This window comes from Glycine soja, chromosome 4 (assembly GCF_004193775.1).
Source record: "Glycine soja cultivar W05 chromosome 4, ASM419377v2, whole genome shotgun sequence".
Taxonomy (NCBI): Eukaryota; Viridiplantae; Streptophyta; class Magnoliopsida; order Fabales; family Fabaceae; genus Glycine; species Glycine soja.
This window is the reverse complement of record NC_041005.1, coordinates 16,841,508-16,855,673: the sequence shown is the minus strand read 5'-3', so window position 1 is coordinate 16,855,673 and position 14,166 is coordinate 16,841,508. Positions and strand designations below refer to the sequence as shown.

General features: G+C 30.9%; 1 protein-coding gene across 1 annotated transcript; it reads left to right on the top strand.

Moving 5' to 3' along the window:
- The first annotated feature begins 762 nt into the window (after positions 1–762).
- On the top strand, positions 763–3,235 carry LOC114409446 (sister chromatid cohesion protein DCC1-like). Its single transcript, XM_028372910.1, has 4 exons — positions 763–905; positions 1,644–1,819; positions 1,924–2,847; positions 2,928–3,235. Exons 2-4 carry the CDS (start codon positions 1,656–1,658, stop codon positions 3,028–3,030), a joined length of 1,191 nt encoding a protein of 396 aa, XP_028228711.1. The 5' UTR covers positions 763–905; positions 1,644–1,655; the 3' UTR covers positions 3,031–3,235.
- The last annotated feature ends 10,931 nt before the right edge of the window (positions 3,236–14,166 follow it).

The window sequence follows — 14,166 nt, the reverse complement described above, 5'->3', positions numbered from 1 at the left end:
GTATTTTATTAAAAATTATGAAAATGGATAAATCATATTTTAATATACAATTTCACTATGAAAAAATGGTATATCAAAGCACGATTTTACTTTTCATTTGTTTAAAATATTTTTTTTCCATTAAGAACTGTGAAATCGTATGTTAAAATATAATTTCAATTTTTTTTTCTTTTTCTAGTGAAATCATATGTTAAAGTAGAATTTCTAAAATAGTTAAAAAAACATGTTGAAATCATATGTACATATAGGATTTTAACTTCTAATAAAAAAACTGAAATCGTATATGCACAATGGGGTGTTTGGTTTGCATCTTCATTTTCTGTTTTCATTTTTTATTTTCATTTTCTGAAAACTGTGTTCATTTTCAAAAGATTATAATTTTGAAAACATGTTTGGTTTGACTTCTTGTTTTCTGTTTTCGGGAAATAAAAACACTGAAAATTTATGCTATATTGACTTCTTGTCTTTTATGTATTTTTAGATTTGCTTAAAATTACATTCTTTGCCATGACATTTTCATTTTACCCAAAGTAAGGTTCCTGTTTTCAACTGAAAACAAAATTTTATTGTTTTCATTTTGTAGTTGTTTCTTGTTTTCATTTTGACTGAAAATGTTTTCAAAAATTCAATCAAACACAATAGTCAAACCAAACACGCTCTAACTTATCCATTTTCTTAAATATTTTAAAATATACTCATTATAATATTATTTTTTTAAAATTACCCGGTGCAAGAGTCGTAAATGAAATGAGGCCAAAAAGCAACTTCCAATATCACAGTCCATTTTGGGCGGGAAGGGTTACCCTCTTCCGTCTTCTCCAGTCCGAAGTCTGCGCCTTTACCGAGGGTCGCATTGAATTGGAAGAAATCAAAGAAGAACGAATCAATAACACGAATACCTCAAGGTAACCAATTTTATCTCATTATCCCAAGTTCCTTTTCCCTTTTTCAATTTGAGTTTTCGATAGTCGAAGGAACGCTAGTCATAGCTAAGTGGGTAAAATAAAATAAAAAATGTTAATTAATGTCAATTTGAGATTTGCTTGATTATTGCTATGTTATGCTACCAAACAATTTTGAAATCTTACTATGAAACGGGCACGGATTAGGGTAATTGAAGGACTAACATAGTAAAGTAATGCCCTTTCTGAAGCACTCAATTCTAATTCGTTTGGTCTTGGGAGTTGGAAGCTTCAAGTTTTAGCACAAAAAAAAAAAGGAAATAAAAATAGGAATTTGTTGATGAAGTGGGCAAAGGAAACTCATTTATTTGTTGCAGAGAGAGAAAGAAAAGGTTTTTGCAACCCTTTTAATCATATTTGATTCATTTTTGACATTTAAGCTTCTGGTGTTTTTCTTCTGATAAACATCAACTTGTAAGGCCAAGTTAAATGATTTAAATAATAAAATCGATGATAATATGTATAGAGACACTGAATGGATAAACTGCTATACATTAGAATTACTATGCAGTGTTTCTGTGACAAATTGCTAGAAGCATATCATTTATTAATTGAGTAACCAAGCATATGTACTATAATATAGATTAAACTTGTGTTTTTTCTTTCACTAACTTCTGGTATAGTGTAGTATGTGAAGATATCTTCATTTTTTTTTTTTGCTAACTAATGCTTTGTACTTAGTGAGAGGGAGAAATGGAATCGCCTCCGCAGCTGGGTTCAAGAGGGGCAGAAACACTTAAACATATAGCTCCTGGATCATCAATTTCTGTTGCATATCACCCATCTTTTGGACCTTATGATGACCTCCTCTTTCTAGAGCTTGATGAGAAACTTCTCCCAGATGTTCTGAATGAAAGGTGTATATTGACCAAAAATCAGTTGCTTGTAACTCTGTCTCTGCTCTCAGATTCCCCAATTTGTTGCATTATTATCTTTAATCATGATTTCTATTCTATTTCAGGGTGGTCTTGAGAGGACAGCCTGATGAAGATGCCGTTCTTTGTACTCTATCCAAAACCTATGCTATGAAGTTTGTTGGAACTTCCAATTCTGTTCTGCTTGTACCTCCAGCAAATCATTCGGAATTTAGTGAAAATCCACAAAAGAATGATAGTACTAATGATGAAGACAAAGTTGTTGTACCTGTACTCAAAGTTGTATCTGGTAATATGGAGCTTATTGAGACAGCCCCCAGACTTGATAAGCTTAAATTACTTCTGTCAGAAAAGCCTTACAAATTGGAGGAGGATGACATGGGAAATTTAGAAGAGAATCAGGAATCTAGAATAGGACTATATAACTGGAATTATCTTGTAGACAATATTCAAGCTAGTGACAAGGAATTATTGTCGGGACTGCAGGCTCTTTCAGCGCTGGAGATTAATGGGTATTGGAGACTAGTAGACGGGAGTTACATGGACATGATTCTGGGAATGCTTTTGAAAAATGCAGTGTTGAATGACTGGTCACTTAATGCTTTAAATGAAGATGAAGTTGTGAGTATACTGGAATCAGATGGATTTCCTAGGGTGCTTGCAAGGCATTGTTTGCACGTATATGGCAACAAAGTAAATGAGTGCATGCCTAGCTTTGTTTGGAAGTTGGATGAGAAGCGAGTATGCATACATTTTGCAAGAGAAATCCTGAAAGGGGGTAAGAGAAAGTTAGAGAGTTTCATGGATGAATGGAAGCAGAAGATTCCAGACGGAATGCATCCCACTTTTGATCTTGTGGAAGGAGAGGTATTAACAGAGAGACTTGGAGTTGAGACATGGGTTCGTGCCTTCAGTGTCGCGTCTTTGCCTTCCACTCCAGCCGAGCGTTTCTCCATTCTTTTCAGAGAGAGGCCAAAATGGGAATGGAAAGATCTGCAGCCCTATATCAGGTGAACATCTCATAATTATTTTTACCTTCAAACGTATCATCTTTTTTACATTTGAATTAACCCCTTATGAGATGTTTCAGAGATCTGAAGGTACCAGGTCTTTCTTCAGAAGGGTTGCTACTCAAATACACTCGAAGGACACAACCATCACCTGACACAGAACCAGTTTTCAGTGCAAGGTAGTATGTACTTGTGTATCTTCAACAGTACTTATTTTCTTCTCCCTCACTTCAGATTGGCAATGTCTAGTACTTCTATATTAAAGTTTATAATTTCTTGTATTTCCACTATATGTTTGTGTGTGTGTGTAAAATCAAGATTTGTTACAATACTTTACTATTTAAGACATGCTTAGCAGAAATAACTTGTGGTGATAAGCTTTATGTCTTCCCTTCCATGTTTGGAAATTACTGATCGCTTTTAAAATGTTGATCTACCAAAATCCTGAGACTAATTTACATGGCACCAAAATACTGTCACAAACAGGCTTTAGTGACAGAAATGGATTGCCTCACCCCCTGCCTGAGAAAACAACTGCCACATATAAAACATAACTGTCGTACATGCCGATAAAAAAAACTCTCGTACACAAATTGTAACTGTTTTTTTTTTTTTTTAAGATAATTCCTCATTCAAAATAAGAAATACATTAAATTAATAAGATATTTTTTATTGATAAGAATAAAAAAATACTATTTAAAATTTACAATAAGTTACTTGTCAATTTATCATGTTTAACCAATTGAACTAGATTAATAAGATAATATTAAAAATAAAATTAAAGAGTTAAGATGCGTATATTTAATATCTGGACAAGACTAAAAAAGAACTTAATAAGATCAAATGATGGGATACATATTTTGGGTCCAAAAAATAGTGAAGGAAGAGTGATAGAAGACATAACTTGTTGTATGCGGACATTTATCATAGATTGTAAAACACCAATTATATATGATTTAAATTTTTTTTTCATACCTAAAAAGATAGGTCATTTTTAGATTGCTACATAATATTCATTTTTTCAACTAAGTACCTGACAAAAATTTATGTTTTAATTTATTACCTGTTGTTAGTCCTCTTTCATTAAGTACTGATATGGTAGACCAAATGTTATCATTTAACGAAAGTAGACCAATAACATGTAATAAATTAAAACAATTTTTTTTTCAGGTATTTAGATGGAAAAAAATGAATATTAAATAGTAATTTAAAAATGACTTATTTTTTTTGTATGAAAAACTTATTTAAATCTATATTTTAATTGTAATTTAAATGAGGTACGGAATCAGGATTAATCGATAGAGAAAGATTTGTTGAAACCACACTACTCATTATATATATAGAGAGGGGGGATTCGATCCATTTACATAAGCTGTAAGTCTAAAAACATACTCCAAATCTCATGTTAATATCATTAAATCTTACGGCTAAAATTATTTTAATTAAAAAATAAATAAGACAATCACGTGAGACATTCTGTATCATTTTAGATTTGAAACCCTTTTATTCAAGTGTTGTCACCACCAAATTTTAAAATCAATTGAAATAAAGGAGATGATGCTTCTTCGTGTGCTTTAGAAAATGAGAACTGAGAAGTGAAAGCAAAAAGAATAGATACGGTGTCGTATATTTTGGGGTGTTTTGCCAATTCAGTGAAGGATGATAGGATTTTAATAACTTTAAATATGATAAACCTATCTTTTATCGGGGGTGTGGAGGTTTACGGGATTGGCTTCAATGGTTTTTAACATTCAGCAATTAGCTTCAATTGAATCAATTAATATGAAAAAATTAAAAAGGCCAAAGTGATTAATGTGGCACCGGTCAAAGCAATTAGCAAGCCATGAATCTAAAGCTAAAAACAAATCACATTGGGCTTTCTTTATGTGTACCGTGAGAGAAGGTGCAGCACTGGTGCAAGCAAGTCATGAGAGGGGTGCAGGTGCTGGCGACCGCGGCTATTGTGCGAGGAGGTGCTGCACTGCTGCCGGAAATGATTAGACGGAATTTAGGGGCAACAAGGAAGGAGAACAGCGAGGAGACTTGTTGAACGAGCAAGAGAGGGGGAAGAATCTCACCTCACTCACTCTGTTTTTTAATTTTGATTTAATTAAGTTTTTCATATATATATATATATATATATATATATATATATATTATAATTTATTTTTACATTGTTGTCTAACATTTTTTTTTCAACCAAGTACCTAGAAACTTTTTTAGTTTATTTTGTTATCTATAGTTAATCGTCTTCCATTCAGCGATGGCGTAGCATATATAATGTCACATCATCACATCGTGTTATGGACACTTCATTATCATATCATTACCCTCAATGACGTGATACTGATGTGTCAGTGATTAAACATAATAACGTGGTTCGTCTGCCATGTCATTACTTAACAAAAGATAAATGACTAACAATATGTAGTAGAATAAAACTAATTTTTTTTTTGAGGCAAGTGTTTTACAAAAAATAAATTTTTAGGTAATAATCTGAAAATGATCTATTTTTTCATATATGGAAAACTTATTTAATACATGACATGAAAAACTTATTTAAATTATATACAATTGGTGTTTTGCTGTCTACCATCAATATACACATGTAACATGTTATGTCTTCTCTTTTAGTATTCTTTCGACCCAAAATATATATTTCACCATTTAATTTTGTTGGGTTTTCTTTTAGCTTTGTCCATATATTAAATGTATGCATTTTAACTCTTTAATTTCATTTTAAATACTATCTTACTAATCTAATTTAGTTGATTAAAACTGATAGATTTATAGGTGAGCTATTGTAAGTTTCAAATAGTATTTTTTTTTATTCCTACCAATAAAAAATATCTTATTAATTTAATCTATTTTTTATTTTAATGAGAAATTATCTTAAAAAAATAAATAGGATAAAGTTTCTTAAGTCTATATAAAAGTAAATTACAGTTATGTTTATCAAGTTATTTTAATTAATTTTTAGTTTTTTTGATAAGTTTACAAATATTTGACCAAATAAAAGTATTTCAAAAATGATTTTTTCTTATTGACTTATAAGATTTGCTTTTAAACATGACTTAAATTTATGATTACTATTTTTATTTTTAATAAAATAATAAAATTTATCATTTATCATTTTATCTAAAATTAAATTATTTATTTTGATAAAAGTCCTCCTTATTGGTAACTAAAAAATTGTTTTTCTGATTGACTTAAATAAGTTTTTCATACATGAAAAAATAGGTCGTTTTTAAATTACTACCTAAAAATTTACTTTTTGTCAAATACTTTGTCGTTAGTCATCTTTAATGATATGACAGATGAAGTGTCACGTCATCACGTTCAATCATTAACACGTCAGTGTCACATAAATGAAGGTAATAACGTGGCAATAAAGTATCCATGATAAGACGTAATGACAATTTTTTACATAAATAGTATATAAATACTAAACTCAAATTATATATATATATATATATATATATATATATATATTAAAAATTAAATTTAATTATCTTTTTTATTTCTCTAGTTATAACAATTGTTCTTTTTAATCCCCATAGTTTAAATTTTTTTATTTTGATCTTTATAATTACAATCTTTTAACACTTTAATTGATTCCACGATCTGAAGTTGTCTACCATAGTTACATCCAAATATTTTAAAATCACTACAAAGTTGAAACTGGCGGTGTAAATCCACACACACAAAAAAGGAGAGATTGTCGCATAGTTCATCCCAAACGCCAAGAATACTACTTATTTGTTCATGGAAGTTGTCACGCGTGACAACTATATGTAGCAATAAAAATGGCAACTAAACATGAAAGAGGGTAATCTTTAGTCACTCTCTTTGTTTCTTAATTGTTAATAATTTTAAATCACTTAAAGAGTAAAATTTACAATTTCTGTTAATGAAAGAGAGTAAATAAGGTAACTTTTAGTCACTCTTTATTTATATTGACAAATTTATGTCAATTTTACACTTTAAGTTTTTGTTTTGATAACTTTGGCTCTTATAACTAATTTAATAACACTATTTATATATTACTATTTATTAATAACACTAATTAAATATCCTTTTATAATTTTTTTTCATTTTCAAATACCTTTTTAATGACCTTTATATAATAATTAGAGTTAATTACATTAACCCTTAAGGTTTCAAGTAATTATACCTAGTACTCCTCCCTTTTTTACTTCTATAGTAAATTTCTAATTTTACACTACATTACACTTGGCTCCCTTGGACGATAAAGATGTAAGAAAAGTCAAGGTTAATATGTCATGTGACCTTCCCGTGTTCTTCAATGAATTTTTATTGGACAAAAAATGTTCTCATCTTCTTCCTTTAAACTTTGCATAAGGTAACATTAGAGAAAAAGGGACGCATGAACGAACGCAACAAGGGAACACACACGTTCTTAAAGAGAACTTCATTTGTGAACAAAATAAGTTTCATTTCAGTTTGAAATTTGAATTACTTTACATATTGAAATGTTATAAGCTTTGGTTATGTGCATATAATTGTGTTATCTTTCTCTCCATTCTCTGTTTTTTGCATTTTGAATTATTCGTGGAGGTGAATGTCGGGTTTGGTGTTCAAATGCAATTTTAAGTATGTGTAGCCTTATGTCTATGCTTTTAGGATGTTTGTTGAAATGTCTCAATCAAGGGATGGTTCTTCTTGAAGTGTAAGATGTTGAGAATGAGTATGAAAAAATGAAGATGACAAAGCTTGTGTAATTTGTGAATCAATTAATCGTTTAATTGCTAATGAATCAATGAGACATTCTAAATGAATAAGATTTGGCCTTAAACATAACTTACCTCTCTATTGATAGTTATTCTAATTTTAAAGCTTCTTGTTGAAAATGAATAAATGGCTAGAATTTAGGAAAAAATGAAGATGACAAAGCTTCTTGTGCAATTTAGTTAAAATTGGGTCTTAAACGAGAAGCATCCATATTGATATTTTCATCCATTACCATCCATACTTGTTACAGACAAAAATTTCAATATCTAAAAAAGAAAGAAAAAATAGGTGTCATTAAAAATTGTGTCGCTTGAATTCGTGGGCAACACTACATTTGTTGGTATTATATTGTAGTGACATCAAATTACACTCGCTAACTGTTGGTGGTTGAATTCATGGGCAGCACTATATTGTAGTGGCCAAATTCAATATTCAGACATATTGTGTTACCATAATATTGCAAATATTAAGTGAAATAAACCACATTATAGTGCACTGCATTCCAGCACTTGAATTCATGCAAATTTTGTATTGTGATATTGCAGTAAAATAAACCAAATTATATTAAGTGCATAATATTGTCTTTACATAGGTAATAATCAGAAACATCATTTCCAATGTTTTCTGGTTGGGTAGATTGAGTGGTAGTAGCTACAGTAGCATTTGGATCAGTAGGAATTGTCTCTCCACTAGTTGCACCTTCAATAGTTGATTTCTATAATGAGAAAATTAATAATGTAACAATTGTAGTTAATCAATTGGTTATTATGAAAACCAAACCAATAACCATAAAGTTTAAAAGTTATTATACAACCTTTTATCCTTTGTTCTTCTTCACTAGAACCCTTAGATAAGTCCTGGAGTTATGCCCAAATACGCTACAAGTCAAACACCTGAGACTTTTTTATCTCCTAGACTCTTGTGTTCCTGAAGGTCCCTCAACATGACTCTTCTTCCTTGTTTTTCTAGGTCTTCTTGGCATCCTTTTAAAAGGTGGAACATCTATATCAAGATAGCCACCCTTATTAGTAATGTCAAGCTCAGGCATTGGATGAATAATTCCAAGACAAGCAGATATTAGCATAGAATTAGAGAACATTCTAACACAATACTTCTCAAAGTTGTCTCTCTTATAAGCAATGCATGTAGAAGTATGTTTACATGGAAAGCCAGTTATCTGTCATTATTTACAACCATAATAACTTTCTTTCAACTTTACCACAAAATTAATAAGCCCATCCTTTACTTGATACTCAATATTCCCAACATGCATTCTTTTCCAGCAATGTAACACCCCAGTTTTCGATAAATAAATATATATTGATATTTATTAAGTATGTATTTTGAGTCTTTATAATTAATTGAATTAAGTAAATATTTTGGGGTGAGATATTGGGTTAAAATTGAGTTTTAATGATTAATCATGTGGACAAAAAATTAATAGAGTTTTTAGAAATTAAATAAATGAGAGAAAAGAGTTTTTGTTAATTAAAATAAGGATTTCGTAGTATTAGAAAATAGAGTAAAATGATGTTTTAGAAAATAAAGGGACGTTTTAATTTATTATTGATTTAATAAAAGAGTAAAATAAAATTCCTTTTTATAAAATAATAAAATAAAGTAAAATAGGATAAATGCTAGGCTTAAAGTATTTAAGCATATAAATAGTCCTTTTAATATCATAGTAGTTTTTATAAACCTATGTATGTTCTCTACTCTTCCTCCCAAATTCGTTCTCTCTTTTTCCTCTCTCAAAACTCTTTTTTTTTGCCACATACATTCAAATATGTCACAGTAAAATTACGATCCCAGACTCATTAACGGTTGGATGGTCTTTAAATTTGAACACCATCTTCGAAACTCATTTTTGCACATTATCACCATTGGGATTTGTAAAATAATGTCTGTAAAGAGAGATATGTCCCCTCACACAGAGACAATGAAATTGAGGCTTCAATCCCTTCTCCTTCTCTCTAACACTTGAAAACCCTAGCAGAGCAACCAAAGGAAAAGCTTGAGGAATCTTAGAGAACCGTTAGAGACGTTGTTATCATTGTCAGACTACACACATGGGTTTGCTTAGAGGTAAGGGAAGAGTAACTTACACTTAGGGATTAGAATGAACATGTGTAGGGATCCCTAGATGATCAATTTTGGGTTGTTCTATGAAATTCAATTCTTTTCTCATGTTGTTAATCGCGAATTGACTGTGTTTGACAGACCAATTGATCTTCCGATGTAAAATTGTTGTGTTCTATTTCCTTATTTCATGCTTTAAAAATTTATCTATGATTATAATGTGTGTCTTTCTCTTGTTTCTCGTACCTATAAAATTGTACGTTTGATTGCTTTGTTATTATGAATTGAGTTCATTTTCAGTATATTTGTGTCACGGGACATCTATATAATTTTAATATATTATTGTTCAATTAACTGCTAACAACCTTTGTATTTTCCTTATTAATGACAATTATAAAGATTTTTATATAATACTCCATGATACCACGCGAATATGCAGGGTTGTGCTTTGCTTTTGAATTAATTGGATAATCATAAAGCTATATAAAGAATAAGACAAGATTTACTAGATTAGTGTGAGAATTAGATTGTTGGAAACGTTCTTTGTCATGTTTTGGTCTTATAAACTTATTAGGTGTTGATGATTAACACACACACACACACATACACATATATTTATGTATATGAATTATTAAAATAAATTAGGAATTAATAGTTCAAATAATAAAATCAAATTGAAGGATCTTAATATATTAAGATTAAACGATAAATACTTTTAATGCATTTTTAGTTTTATTATTTGTTAATTGAAAATAATATAGTTCGATTTAATATATACATGTTTTGTGTCATGTAAATATTAATATTGTGTGATGTGTATATGATTCAGGAGGTGTGATAACATGTTGCTTTGGGATTATAACACCGTGATTGAGATATGATGTATGTGATAAATTGAGTGTGTTGAATTGTGAGATCACACGTATATTGAGATGTTGTGTGCATTGAGTTGTGAGTTATGAACCGTACAATCACATGACTGTGGGTCCTTTGAGGACAAGTTTTTGCGCGACGAGTATTGTGATGGGATCCACCATGGGAATCCGACGAGTTGAATCACTTTGAAGAGCGATGAGTTAAAATTATTTTAAGAACAATTGAGGAGTCATTTGTTTTGTATGATTCATAGATATAGTCTGCATGTTAAAATGTTTTTTGGGTTGGACCTGAATCTGGAGGGAAAGACCTCAACGGACTTCTCGGAGTCTAGGCCTTGGGGATAAATACACTTGGTTTGATTGCTCCTTTAAGTCTGTGTCGATCCCACATGGTTGGAGGATTCTTGCAAAATAGTGTGACCTTGATTGATCTCCCAATGATTTCACTCAGTGAAAGTGATTTGACTTACCAGTGTGTGGTTTGTCTTGTCATGTACTTTTGGGCGCCCGATGAGATTTTTCATTGACATGGTACCACGTTGCATCTAGGATTGAGTCTTAGTATATCTATTACGTAATACTTATGTATTGATCATCTTTTACTTGTTAAGTGATATTGCGTTTTGATTCTTGAGTACATGAATGATGTGAAAATGTACTGAGATGTAATGTTATATGACAAGTGGTGGAATGATGTGAGCTGTGTTTAAGTAAGCTATATTTCATTTATATGATATGTATATCTACTTGTTGTCTCGTTTCTCTCTATTAGCTTGGAATGTGATAATTCACTCTCTGTGTACTGTTTGTGTTTCGATCCTGTGATGATCTCGAACGTTGTGCTCGTGGGAGTAGATGGTTAGGTGGATGACTATGGAGAACATCATGTTAGAGAACACTGGGACACCGTATTCTGATAGGATGTGACATCGGGACTTAGGGTTTTTGTTGTTTTTATCATATGATAGTTTGAGATATGTAGTTGAACATACTTCTATGTTTCTCATTGGAATTTCAGTTGTAATATTGGTACGGTCTTTGTTTAGAGCTGAAACATGTTTTTATATATCGATCAATTTTAATTTGGTGAATATCTTTTACTTTATTGAGAAGTTTTATGTTGAGTTGTGAAGTAATTTTTTTTAAATTACTCCCATTATTCTATGTTTCCTTTCACTATATATATGTCAGGGTAAAGGGTGTCACATCATCAACTATTCTCCATGGTGCAAAGGTCTGAAGAAGATATGATTGATTGGAAAAAAATGAAAATAGAGTAAAATAAATACCAGGTTTAAGCAGTTTGGCTTTGGTCTAGAATGCGCTAAGTCAACAACTTATCTCATTTTTTGTCTCATGAGTAATTTTACTCTGCACTTTATGTGAAGCACATCAAACATGGGTAAGAGACTAAGAGTGAAGCACATTAACATAAGCACTATTTTTGTCCTCCATAATAGCTTCCACCAAGCATCCTCCTATTAATCAAGTTCAGTTTATCAATTGTGGACAGTGGTCTATAGTGGAAAGCCGAAGCACTATCATATGATATTGTGGATGGCATTGAGGGCAATTTCCAGAAGCATGGTGGATGAATTAAAAAAAATGTATATATATATATATATATATAAATATTAATAATAAAAACTAATAACATATGGAGATAATAAAATTTGAAATATATTCTATTAAATAAAATTCATCAAGTCTCATAACATAAGCATAACCTCTCATAAGAATGCTAACAAGAAAGATAAAAGCTACACAACTAAAAATGTACACAAGAATATGTTAATAATCTCACCCTCTTGATGCTCATTCTTCCTTTCCTCTTTCCGAATATAATCATTATTCTTCTTGTTAGATAAAAAGGCATATCCTTTAGCTTCTCTAGAATTCTCAATCAATATTTTGCAATTCTTCCTTTGATTGCTCAGTTTTATCTTCAAATTGCAATTCTTCTTCAACTTTAACCACTTTCTCTTTTCCTTTTCTAGTTGAAGCACTTCCTGAACCCTTTTTAGAAACTCTTGCAGGTTGCTTTATTTTCTTTTGCCTAGGAAGGGGAAGGTTTTCTGGTGGATTGCATATTGACTACTAAGAAACTGTTAGTTTTGTAGCAGAAAAATATAATAAACAAAGAAGAAGAGAGACAATACAATGTGGAGGAAATATAATAATTTTTCTAAATCAAATTATTCTGAGCAGCAATATAATATATAGCAAAACAAAAATTAATCACTTATTAATTTTATGAAAACTGAAAATTAAAGCCGACTTGCTCCTAAAGTATAGGAATCACTTATTGACTAGGTTAATCCATAACTGAAACAAATAAAAATAAAATATGCAGTTACAAAAGTAATTTAAAGAAATTTAAACACTCCTCCTTGCTTTAGGAATTGCAAACTCCAATTCTTTGTCTGAAGAGTTCAAATTTTTTGATAGGCAGTGACTTTGTAAACATGTCAGCCAGTTGATCTTTAGACTTGCAGTAAATTAAGTTCACTTCTCCACTTTACTGCATCTCTCTCAAAAAATAAAGCTTGATGTTAAATGTTTAGTCTTCCTATGACACACTGGATTGTTTGCAATAGCAATGACTGCCTGATTGTCAACAAAAATATCAGTTTTGTTCTTCTATTGCAAAAATAAATCACATAGAATCTTCTTCAACCATAAAGCTTGATTTACCGCTGCTGTTGCTACTATGAATTCAGCCTCAGCAGTGGATTGTACTACAATCTCTTGCTTCTTTGTGCACCATGAGAAAACTCCTGAGCCTAGGCTGAAACAGTATCCTGAAGTTCTCTTCATGTCATCAACGGATCCAACCCAATCACTATCAAATAATCCATACAACTTGAATTCTTGACACTTCTCAAATTTGATACCATAATCAACAGTGCCCTTAACATACCTTAATATTCTCTTTGCTGCTTTTAAATACATTTCACTTGCACATTGCATAAAATGAGACAAGAGACTTACAACAAGTAGAATGTCTGGCCTTGTTGCAGTGAGATACATTAGACATCCAATCAAGCTCCTATAATATCTTTCATCAATTTTATTAGCACCATCTTTCTTGTTGAACTTCTCCTTTTGATTCATTGGTGTGCTAACAGATTTGCATTCCTCCATTTGAAACTTCTTCTAAATTTCTTTTGCATATTTCCTTTGATAGATTAACACTTTGTTCTGACTTTGCTTGATCTCAATTCCAAGAAAATAAGTTATGCAAACCAAGATCAATCATTTCAAAAGCTTGCATCATTTCTTGCTTGAACTCCTCAACTAGCCTTGCATCATCTCCAGTTACTAAAAGATCATCAACATAGAGAGAAGCTATGAGAAAGTTATTTCCCTTACTTTTCACACAAAGAGTGGACTCAGATAAGCTTTTTGCAAAGCCTATGCTCAATAGGTGATTATTTATCTTGCTATACCAGGCCCTTGGCGCTTGTTTTAAGCCATAGCGAGCCTTTTTGAGAAGATAAACTTTATCTTCTTCACCTTGCTTCACAAATCCTTCTAGTTGCTCTAAATATATTTCTTCTTGTAGTTCTCCATTTAAAAAATCTGATTTGACATCTAGTTGGAATATTTT